The sequence below is a fragment of the Salvelinus sp. IW2-2015 genome, linkage group LG28 (genome assembly GCF_002910315.2).
Source record: "Salvelinus sp. IW2-2015 linkage group LG28, ASM291031v2, whole genome shotgun sequence".
In the NCBI taxonomy this organism is placed as follows: domain Eukaryota; kingdom Metazoa; phylum Chordata; class Actinopteri; order Salmoniformes; family Salmonidae; genus Salvelinus; species Salvelinus sp. IW2-2015.
The window spans coordinates 26,091,710-26,103,431 of NC_036868.1; the positions used below are offsets into that span (position 1 = coordinate 26,091,710).

Sequence of the window (11,722 nt, forward strand, 5' to 3'; positions counted from 1 at the left end):
GTCCAGAATATAGGCGATGCGAATGTTCTACGATGTATTATCTAGCTATTAATAATAGCCTAGGCTACGCCGATGGTACGAAGCCTGCCGGGGATGTGCAGAGCAAGCAGATGCTGGAAAGGCGACAGCGTGGGGAAAATGCTACAAACGGATGCCACKGTTTTTAGTCTCTTTTATTTAAAGCGAATCTCTCTCTAGTCCCTTTCGAGGTGGTGCCGGTGTTGTCGGTGCCATCGTTCAGATCGCCACGGAGAGCTGTCCTGACGAGAGACTGGTCGGTCTGGCTGACAGCGGCTTCTGAGGTGCCATCTTCCCTTCCTCCAGCACTGGGAGCGTGGACGCGCGGGAGGGAGAGAAAGGGGTAGAGAGAGAGAGAGAGAGTATGTATATATATATATATATTATTTATATATATATATATATATATATATAGTATTTCCTGGCTGTTAGTACCCTTGGCTCTGTACATAGGCCTACAGCTGTTTCAGCTACTGTAAGTTAAAAAAAAAAAAAAAAAATCCTCTCCAAACCAATGATATTCAATAGTTGGGTCCAAAATATCTCAGGGGTTCTATTTTGAAGTGTGACCAATAAGCCTGTGACCCTGCCAACACCACCAGGTAATAATGTACCAGGTCTTAATGAAATAGTAGGCCTCCATGATGATAGGAATCGGATTTCCCTGTCATATCCATCCTTTTGAGCCCATGTCAGTTGTCTACACTACAGGTGCGATGGCCAGCTGTTTGCCTGTTCCTCTGTTCCTCTCTGACAGTTAGGCCTAAACAGATGGGGTTATAAGGTAAAATACAAGTCGAGTCCTTTAGTTGTGTAGGTGATGCGGATTTGGGGCCAGGACACCTGACACCTGCATGCAGGCAAAGAGCAGGGCCAAGGATAACATCAATGGGACGATGACTGAATCAACTACTGTAAACTAGCCTACCTCATTTAATGTTTTCACTGAGCGTAGGATGGCATAAATCTAGCATTCTGATCCTCGTGTATGCCTAGGCTTACAGTTTCTGTGAGTCGGACGGCAGAGTTTCTGTCCCACTACGTATCTCCACAAGAGGGTGCTGCTAACACGCACGCACGCACCATGAAAATATCCTGTAATAATAKTGTCCATTGTTATTACATTGTTACATTGGTATTATTACATAGACAGTAGTCGAAGCAGGTGATGACTGAAATGTTTAATGGCTGTCAACAGAGACAGACAAATACACTCATAAACCAAATAAGAGAATTCACTCATACATCCCCAAAGTCAGGGAGATGATTCATATTTTACTGAAGTAAAACTACAAAGCACACACACAAAATGGAGACATTAAAACAGACAGAAACGGGAGAAAAAAAAACACAGGCTGTCAGTTGACAGACAGAAATATGTAAGAAATTAAACAGAGGGAAAAGTTAAGAGGACTATGGTCACGGATGGTGCTAGGAAATGCAAAAAAATAAAAAAACTCACTATTCCCTTTACTGCTGGTGAAACAAAACACCTCAAAACCAAAAGTTTGTAACTATCAGTCAATCTCAAACATTACTGAAGACAATCTCTACTTCTAATTCCCTCACATTGCTAGAAACACAAACATTTTTCAAACATCGTGAAAACTGAGTTCGCTTACAGGCCTACTACACTTGTAAGAGCTTGACGTAGAAGTTGCCCTTAACCACAGATCTAGAATCAGATTACCCTCCCCCAATCCTAACCTTAACCTTTAAGAGGATGAAACAATATCTGAACCTAGACCAATGGTTAGGAGCAACCTCTACCTCCTCCTAGCCTACCCTATTGCCTTAGTAACAGATTTGGAAGTACTGGCTTGGTGACTTGAGGGGGCTTTTGTAATTGGACATTTCCATAGAAGAATACGCATTCTGATTGGTGCTTTTCTGCAGGGGGAGGGTGAAGGCGGGGGGTGTTTTGCATGTCTCGGGCTTAGTTCGGTCTGAGGTGGGGGGGCCTCCTTTGGTCTGAGGAGGGGTGGGGGTTCTGGTGGGTCTAGAGTTGGGGACCGTGGGGGCTGATTTGGCCGCTTCAGAAGACCCAGTCCTTCTTGTTAGGGGGTTCAGATAGATCTGCATAGTCACTAAGTGAAGAGGTGAAATGAGGGGTAAGGGTGAAGGCCAAGGGTGAGAGTAGGGGACAAAATGACGTTTTGTAGGTGTGAGCAGGTGGTAAGGGGTTGAAGTGTTGGGGTGCGAGGGAAAGGGTGGAGATGACAGGAAGAGAAGGGAGGATGTGTGTGGAGGAGGGGGAATGGGAGGGGATGAGAAGTCATGGTGAGATATGGTGAGAAAATGAGAGAGAAGGATAAAGCAAGTGTTCAAATACAGTGCTTACTTATACTTTAGAGACCAGAAGATGCATTTGTCAAAGACAAGATTTTAGCTTTCAGCAGATATTACTTCATAAACTTGACAAACTTGACAGATGTCTTTTCTCTTTTCTTGAGATAGATAATGCATGGGACCAGGAACAGGCGGTAGAGTATGCAGGCATAGTATACAAAGCTAGACTAACATACCCTGTAGATGGTTAAGAATGTTATTCCAGGAGGTTGGACTGAGGCCTACCTTTACAGTGAGTCACCTGCCTCGACCCTACGGACGAAACACAGAAGCAGGTCAGTCTATGTGGGAGGTATAGCATCCACTCGAACCATGTCACTCATACCATTTAGCAATGGCATGTTAAAGTAGGATCAATCTAACCAACAGCTGTTTCCCATTAATCTGGCCATTCCTCTCCCCAAGGCCCTGTTGTACAGCTCACTGCTGCTCTCTGCCTGTGGGAAGAGCACACTACAGTAGAAATTCAATCATTTTCTTACCTACACTGGCTGCAGGCTCCTTGGTTTTGCTGCAAGGAGAGAATGAGAACGGAGAAGTTAGGCTCCGTCARACAAGCAGGGAAAGTATTGTCAATCTCGCGCTCTAGTCTAGAACAAGGATGGAGAACTCTTGTCCACGAGGGCCACAGTACTGGTGCTTTTAGTTGTTCTACCAGGTTACCCAGACGCAGATATACGCCAGTGGAAACCAGCAGACCTTCAAGGACCAGAGTTGTAACTCCTGCTGTGGAGATCTATTAGAGGAAACGTAAGCGGCGTATAGACTAGAACAGTACATTCAGAACACATTTAAACACCTCTTCCCCGTTGGGCCTACTGCCACAGACGTACCTACCTTTCAGCTTTCTTACTGCCGGGGGCTGTGGACCCTGGGGGGCCAGGTCGGGGGCCAGGCCGAGCCGTTTTAGAGATACATGGACTCTCCTTCACACTGCCTACTGGACTCTTCACACCACTGAGGGAGAATGGGGGGGGGGGGGGAGAAACGTTAGAAATAGTGAGAAAACCGAAAGTGTATGATCAATTTGTTGAACTGTATCTAGTGCTAGAGTTAGAGTAGAGGGATAGTAATCGTACTGTACCTCTCTGTGTTTGCAGGTGATGGTTAGTGATTGTGTACTGTACCTCTTGGCTGATGCTGGTGGTAAGGGGCTGTAGTTCCGTGCGGTGGATGTAGAGGGCAGTGTGGAGGTTGTGTAACTCTTCTTCAAAGAGGCAGGGCTGTTCATTGATGGTCTGGACGGCAGGGCCAGAGACACAGGCCTAGCTGCTGTTGCATAGGGGAAATATGTGTGAGGAGGGTATAAGTGTATGTTTCTATGTGTGTGTGTGGGGGGGTGTGTGTGTGTGTGTCCTCTGACTTCAAAAATGGCCCGAGTTGCTCCCCTCCTCAAGAAACCAACACTCGACTCCTCTGACGTCAAAAGCGCTAGACCTGTATCCCTTCTTTCTTTTCTTTCCAAAAAACTTGAGTGTGCTGTCTCTTATCAACTTCCTCGTTATCTCTCTCAGAACAATCTTCTTGACCCTAACCAGTCAGGCTACAAGACAGGTCACTCAACTGAGACTGCTCTGTGTCACGGAGGCTCTCCACACTGCCAAAGCTGACTCTCTCTCCTTTCTACTCATCCTCCTAGATCTATCCGCTGTCTTCGACACCGTGAACCATCAGATCCTCCTCTCCACCCTCTCAGGGCTGGGCGTCTCAGGCTCTGCACACTCTTGGATTGCATCCTACCTGGCAGGCCGCTCCTACCAGGTGATGTGGAGAGGATCTGTATCTGCACCACGTACTCTCACTACTGGTGTCCCCCATGGCTCGGTTCTAGGCCCTCTCCTCTTCTCTCTATTCACCAAGTCACTCGGCACTGTCGTATCCTCACATGGTCTCTCCTATCATTGCTATGCGAATGACACTCAACTACTTTTCTCATTCCCCCCTTATGATACCCAGGTGGTGACATGCATCTCTGCGTGCCTGGCAGATATCTCAACTTGGATGGTGACCCACCACCTCAAGCTCAACCTCAACAAGACGGAACTGCTCTTCTTCCCAGAGAAGGCCTGTCCGCTCAAAGACCAATCCATAACGGTTGACAACTCCACAGTGTCACCCTCCCAAAGTCCAAAGAACCTTGGCGTGACCCTGGACAACACCCCGTCGTTCTCTTAAAACATCAAAGCAGTGATCCACTCCTGGAGGTTCATGCTCTACAACATCCCTAGAGTACGACCCTACCTCACACAGGAAGTGGCACAGGTCCTAATCCAGGTACTTGTCTGGACGACTGCAACTCTCTGTTGGCTGGGCTCCCCGCTTGTGCCATCAAACCCCTGCAACTTATCCAGAACGCTGAAGCCCGCCTGGTTTTCAACCTTCCCAAGTTCTCTCATGTCACCCCGTTCCTCTGCACACTCCACTGGCTTCCAGTCAAAGCTCGCATCCACTACAAGACCATGGTGCTTACCTACGGAGCAGCAAGAGGAACTGCCCCTCCCTACCTTCAGGCTATGCTCAAACCCTACACCCCAACCTGAGCACTACTATGGGAGGGCAGCTCCTGCTCAGCCCAATCCAAGCTCTTCTCTGTCCTGGTAACCCAATGGTGGAACCAGCTTCCCCTGAGCAGACAGCAGAGTCCCTGTCCATCTTCCCGAAAACATCTGAACCCCCCCCCCCCCCCACGCCCCTTTTCCAGCTCTGACTCTACTGAAGCTATGTTATTAAGGAAAAATGTACTTTCTATAACTGAGATATGTGGTTGTCCCACCTAGCTATCTTAAGACGAAGTCACTCTGGATAAGAGCGTCTGCTAAGTGACTAAAATGTAAGTGTTAATGTGTGTATGTGCATGTAAACATGTGTGTATGTGCTTGTGTTTGTGTACCTTTCCCAGCGGGTCCTTTCTTGGTGTTGGCGGCCTGGTGTTCCTCTGAGATGTTGAGTCTCTTGAGGACATCGGCCAGGGCCATCTTCAGCAGCCGAATCTCATCCTCCTGCATCTGCATCCTCTGCTCCAGGTACGTCAGGCGGTCCGCCGCGTCCACGCCGCTCGCAGCAGAGCTACGGTCATCTGGGGAGCACAACCATAGGTTGAGTTAGCCCACTGAGCTAAAGCCACACAAGACTGTGCTAGCCCACTGAGCTAAAGCCACTGCTCCAGGTACGTCAGATGGTCCACTATATCCATCCCGCCTGCCACCAAGTTAGGGTAACAACATAGGTCATGGTAATCCTTTGAGCTAAAGCCATTTGTACCTAACCAGCGCCACCAAAGCCATCGGGCCATTGGGCAATGAAAGACTGTGTGAGCAGCCACCCAAGAGTTTCTGATGGTTCCAGGTGAGCGATACAGACTCGTCAAACTGAAGTCTTCACACTTCACACATATCGCTCACAAAATAACAGAACCACTGTAGACATAGGAGCTGAAACAAACAACACACACGCCACAGCCAACAGACAGGCATCTGTATCCCTCTGACAGATTCCCCTCGCATAAAAACCAAGAGACCATTTTCTATAAACGACGTCAATAGGAAGAACAATCCTAAGAAATGGCACCATTTTGTAAATGGACGTAAAATCATTTGTAAACGTAAGAGGTCGAAAACTTGAACCATATGAGAGTAAGACCACAGAGATTAAATTGAATACATCCGCTTATACAAAGACCAAGACAATAGACACCATCTGTGTGGTTTTAGTAATCCCAATGAGAAAGATGGTAATAAATGACTGGTGGAACAGTAAACAAACAAACAGAACAGAAGCTGTCGTGTACCATTGGAAACTCTGTGGGGTGAGGAGTTGTCATAAAGATTCTTCATACTGGGTGACCCTTCCTCCGCTCCAGACCTCCTCCTCCTCCTCCTCTCTTTCACTGTCTGACAGACAATATCTTGTTCCTCCATCCGAGTGACCGTCTCTCTCTCTCTGTCTCTCTCTCTCTCTCGTTCTTTATCTGTGTGTTCCGCTGGCTAGTGTCTGCTAGGATCTCATCTCCACTGCTCCATCCACTGTTCCAGTTTCGTCACACACACACAGTAGAACCCACACGGCGCTCTCCTCTTTCCTCTCTTCCTCTCCTCTTCTGTCCTCTCTTCCTCTCCTCTTCTGTCCTCTCCCGTCAGCCTCGCACCAAGATGATCAAAAGTACAGCAGAGATCTCTTCTCTTCCTCTCCTCTTCTGTCCTCTCCCGTCAGCCTCGCACCAAGATGATCAAAAGTACAGCAGAGATCTCTTCTCTTCCTCTCCTCTTTACCTCTCTAACGGAATCACATCCAGATCAGAAAGAGTAGAATCCCAGTCCAGATGGAGTCTATGGTGAGGTTATGAAATGTTGATATTATCTATCGCTCCTTTATCCTCCTTTATCACCCTTCCTCTCTCTCTCTCTCTGGGTGGTGTCTGCCAATGTAGGGCATGCTGATGTTTACAACATCGCTTAAAGCCTTGATCTGAGATTGTGTGTGTGTGTGTGCGTCCATGTGTGCGTGTGTGTATGTGTGTGTGTGTTGGGGTTAGGGTTAGTGTTTGATCATGCTCATACACTCTTGCTATCCTCTCAAATTCAGCCTGAACAGTAGGGTTTGGAGTGTGTGTATGTTTGGTGTGTGTATATGTATGTGTGTGTTATACAGTAGCACAATGATAATCCCCCAGACTGAGCCTCTTTGGTACGAGTGACCCCGCCCCCACCCCGATAAACTTTGTCAGAGAAAAAGAGAGATGGGACAGAAAGAAAGATGGAGAGAGAGATAGAGGGTGTGATAGATGGAGAGTTAGACAGAAAGAGAGAGAGAGAAGCGAAAGAGGGAGAGAGAAAGGGAGCAAAAGAGCAATATAAAGCAAGGAGCGAGAGAGAATAATCTATAACGCTCCTCTCCTCTCATCTCTTCTCACCCTAGTACAGGTTGCACGCCCTTGTGTTGTTCTCCTGTAAGCAGCTTGTCCAGTTCATTGATCAAATCAAATCACATTTTATTGGTCACATACACGTGATTAGCAGATGTTATTGCGGGTGTAGCGAAATGCTTGTGCTTCTAGCTCCAACAGTGCAGTAATATCTAACAAGTAGTATCTAACAAATTACACAAAATGTACCTAATACACACAAATCTAAGTAGGAATGAAATAAGACTAACTACATATGGAACAAGCGATGTCAGAGCGGAACGGACTAWGGTCCAGGTCTTTCCAGGTCTTCTATTTACAGTAGTACATGTCACTCTGACTGATGGTGGCTAAAGGTGAGACACAACCGGTGGTGACACACCAGTGACTGACACACCGTGCCAGTACACAAGAGATCTCACAYGTGGCACCAGGTGCATCTAAAACAGTCTTCCCTAAATAGTGGGTCAAGAAGACCACAGATTGTAGTAGCTATTATAATTATTTATCTACAGTAGCTATTATATGTCTATAGTAACTTCAGCTTGGGCACGCTATCTGACCGACGTACTAAACCGTGCCTCGATTTTGCCCGAAAACTGGTGAAAACCAATTTCTAAGGCTGGTTACTGGTCATCATAGTAGGAACAAACAAACTGGCCATCCCAGAAGTCTAACGGAGAGATACAAGAGATCCCCAACACCTTATTTGAGCAGGCTCCTAAATGAAAAGTGATTTTAGATTTGTGCATTTTTAGCACTTCAAATGTATTATATTATTTTTATTTCAACAGTAAAGTCATTCAGTGTTTTTAATGAGAACTGTGAAGAGACCGGAAATGATGCTGCAAGACCAATAAACTAAACGAATAAACTAAACGAATGGTCAGGAGGTAAGCCTCTCTATGTAGCCATACTGTAGATGCGTCCAGGCAGAGGCTGCTATACGTGCCTCTGTGACTTAGTGTTTCTGTTCCTGTCTTTGGCTGTGACATCAGGCCTGCGCCACCTCCAGAGACCCCATATGGGACCGGGATTAGAATAGCCCATAATCCCAGACCTGGAAAAGGGAATTAGTAGAACACAGCTCAATCTCTGCTGCTGCTGCATAGCCTACCCACACACGCACGCACACACGCTCACACGCAGGTTATACACACACATGCTCATGCTAACGGGATTATGTAGACTCACGCTACACKACGTAGCAACAACCCTAAAACAAACACTTAGAAAACATAACTAAACTCTAGGCCTATAGCAGTGATGGTGATGGAGAGGGAAATCAACTGGGATTCTCCTCTCCCAGATGGTYTGGTTTGTGAACGGCAGAATGACCAGATGTCTATTCATATAACAAGTTCACAACCCTGCTGCATACCCACACATACGCCTCCTGTTATTAATCCACTGACACCAATACCCCCAAGTGTGCAAAGCTTTGCCAAACTATAATTATAAAATGTTAACAAATTCAAAGAACCCCCCTCCCCCCCCTAAGAACCTTCTGTTACTTTACCTATGCGAATTCTACCCCACCTCTTCATTCCCCCACACCTTTAGCCCTCCCACACCTACAGTACCTATCATGAAGTCTGTGTCTGGAGCCAGCAGGGAGTCGTGGTGGTAGGTCTCCCTGAAAGAGGGCCTCCTCAGTCCCGTCTCCTCCATCCCCAACCCCTGGTCCACCAACTCCTCCATGGGACTGTCTTCCATCGACATCCCAGACGCCAGGCCTCTGTGTGTGTGGTGCTCCTACGAAAGGCTGAGGGTTACTCACTTTCCTACTCCTCCTCCTCCTCCTCCTCCACTGAGCTCATCAGTGACCTTCCCTAAACCGCTAACCCTCCCTCCCCTCCTTTCCTCCCTCCCTCTCTCCATAGAGTGTAGATGGGGCGTAGAGGGAGATGGGGGGGGGGGTGATGATATCATTACGGAGAGATTAAAGGCCCTGGTAAGCCATCTCAAGCCCTCAGCCACGGATAATAAGACAGGGGAGGGAGGGAAGGAGGGAGGAAGAAGATGGGGAGGAAGGTACAATAGTGGATGGCAGGAAGGGAGAGAGAGAGGGGGAAAGGTGAGAGGACACCTGGTCTCAGACAGGTTAACTGCAGCTTCCACCTAAGATGTGGACGGGGGCTGCATTTGTGTGTCTATCTGGGTGTAAACAACACATTCTTAGTGCTACAGTGAGAATGGCTCACACACACTCTTCATGTTCCTCACCAAAGATGCATGGGATTTGTATTGGTACTAAACTGCCTAAACCAGAGCGCTTGCATCAGATTGCCAGCTGGTCTGGCTGCTGCAGCGAAGGCCTAATAGTGCTGATGAGCAACAGAAGATTAGGAAGGAAAACTTGATCAATTAAAAGCATGGACAATAAACTGGCCATGGTAACTATAGTTATGGGGATGGCAGCTCTGGATTAAGGTTCCCCTATGATCAAGGATCGGCTCCACCTAGGGTTGCAAAAATCCAGTAGCTTTCCCAAGATTCCCAGGTTTTCCCAGAAATCCTGGTTGGAGGATTCCAGATTCCTGCTTATTCCGGGAATCTTCAGGAAAACTGGGGAATTTTGGGAAAGTTACAAGATTTTTTGCAACACTAGCTTCAACCCTCTCCAATCCTTCCATGAATTATTACGGGGGAAACACTCAAACGGACTTCAGATGAGGGTGTAGGGATAACTCTATCCTGCTATCCCAATGATGCAGGAATGGATGAGTTCAACAACAGACGAAAGGGTATTAGGTACAGGAAGGGCCTCAACAATAAGAACTACAGTAAGCTTCTTCCTTTCTGTCTATTTTGCACTTACTATATTGCAAGCAGATGCTCTGCCAACCCAAGTGTTCTGCACTGTACATTATTACTACGTGTTTGCACTGCTCACTGATGATGTAGCGTGTCTAAGCTGGTTGTTCACTGCCTGTGGTTAGTTTGAGCTAGCATTGCCTTATGTAGTGGCATCACCTTCCTTAAGACCTGAGGTGCCGCTGGTAACTGTCCCTCTCACCCATAGAAGCAACCTAGCCTTTCCCGGTTTAATACCTACAGTACTGATGGGAGTGTGTATTGCTGGTGCCTCAGGCGGCTTACAGTACTGATGGGAGTGTGTATTCGGCCTACAGTACTGATGGGCGTGAGGATTGCCAGGGACAGATTAAGGGCTATCTTTTTTATTGTACAATATTAGGAGGCAATACAGCTGAAGTCGGAAGTTTACATACACTTAGGGTGGAGTCATTAAAACTAGGTTTTAAACCACTCCACAAATTTCTTGTTAACAAACTATAGTTTTGGCAAGTCGGTTAGGACATCTACTTTGTGCATGACAAGTCATTTTTCCAACAATTGTTTACAGACAGATTATTTCACTTATAATTCACTGTATCACAATTCCAGTGGGTCAGAAGTTTACCTACACTAAGTTGACTGTGTCTTTAAACAGCTTGGAAAATTCCAGAAAATGATGCCATGGCTTTAGAAGCTTCTAATTGACATCATTTGAGTCAATTGGAGGTGTACCTGTGGATGTATTTCAAGGTCAACAGTTGAAGTTGGAAGATTACATACACCTTAGCCAAATATATTTAAACTCAGTTTTTCACKATTTCTGACATTTAATCCTAGTAAAAATTCCCTGTTTTAGGTCAGTTAGGATCACAACTTTTTATTTTAAGAATGTGAAATGTCAGAATAATAATAGAATGATTTACTTCAGCTTTTATTTATTTCATCACATTCCCAGTGGGTCAGAAGTTTACATACACTAAATTAGTATTTGGTAGCATTGCCTTTAAATTGTTTATCTTGGGTCAAATGTTTTGGGTAGCCTTCCACAAGCTTCCAAAAAATAAGTAGGGTGAATTTTGGCCCATTCCTCCTGACAGAGCTGGTGTAACTGAGTCAGGTTTGTAGGCCTTCTTGCTCACACGCTTTTCAGTTCTGCCCACAAATTGTCTATAGGATTGAAGTCTGGGATCTGTGATGGCCACTTCAATACCTTGACTTTGTTGTCCTTAAGCCATCTTGCCACAACTTTGGAAGTATGCTTGGGGTCATTGTCTATTTGGAAGACCCATTTGCGACCAAGCTTTAACTTCCTGACTGATGTCTTGAGATGTTGCTTCAATATATCCACATYATTTCCCTTCCTCATTATGCCATCCATTTTGTGAAGTGCACTAGTCCCTTCTGCAGCAAAGCACCCCCACAACATGATGTTGCCACCCCGTGCTTCACAGTTGGMATGYTGTTCTTCCAACTGTTCAAGCCTCACCCTTTTTCTTCCGAACATAACAATTGTCATTATGGCCAAACAGTTCTATTTTTGTTTCACGAGACTAGAGGACATTTCTCCAAAAAGTACGATCTTTCTCCCCCATGTGCAGTTGCAAACCGTAGTCTGGCTTTTTTATGGCGGTTTTGGAGCAGTGTCTTCTTCCTTGC

The 11,722-nt window shown here is 46.3% G+C and overlaps 1 protein-coding gene across 4 annotated transcripts; it reads right to left on the bottom strand.

The window, feature by feature from the left end:
• Positions 1-1,180: 1,180 nt before the first annotated feature.
• LOC111954153 (echinoderm microtubule-associated protein-like 1) lies at positions 1,181-9,069 on the bottom strand. Of its 4 annotated transcripts, none has more exons than XM_023973658.2 (7): positions 8,851-9,069; positions 5,258-5,443; positions 3,495-3,636; positions 3,205-3,324; positions 2,850-2,878; positions 2,593-2,619; positions 1,181-2,105 (listed from the first exon to the last, which is right to left on the bottom strand). In XM_023973658.2, exons 1-7 carry the CDS (start codon positions 8,987-8,989, stop codon positions 1,813-1,815), a joined length of 936 nt encoding a protein of 311 aa, XP_023829426.1. In that variant the 5' UTR covers positions 8,990-9,069; the 3' UTR covers positions 1,181-1,812. The 4 variants fall into 4 exon arrangements, with proteins under 4 accessions (XP_023829426.1, XP_023829424.1, XP_070291947.1 ...); XM_023973656.1 differs by having other exon boundaries at positions 3,495-3,639; positions 8,851-9,055; XM_070435846.1 differs by lacking the exon at positions 8,851-9,069 and adding an exon at positions 6,155-6,969.
• Between the last annotated feature and the right edge of the window lie 2,653 nt (positions 9,070-11,722).

Bases quoted from the DNA above. Each gene is read 5' to 3' on its own strand.
- LOC111954153 (XM_023973656.1), bottom strand. From the start codon at position 8,989: ATGTCGATGGAAGACAGTCCCATGGAGGAGTTGGTGGACCAGGGGTTG. The intron at 5,444-8,850 runs GTACTGTAGGTG...TGTGCTCCCCAG, and splicing joins AGACACAGACTTCATGATAG to ATGACCGTAGCTCTGCTGCG. The intron at 2,620-2,849 runs GTAAGAAAATGA...TTTCGTCCGTAG, and splicing joins GGAGCCTGCAGCCAGTGTAG to GGTCGAGGCAGGTGACTCAC.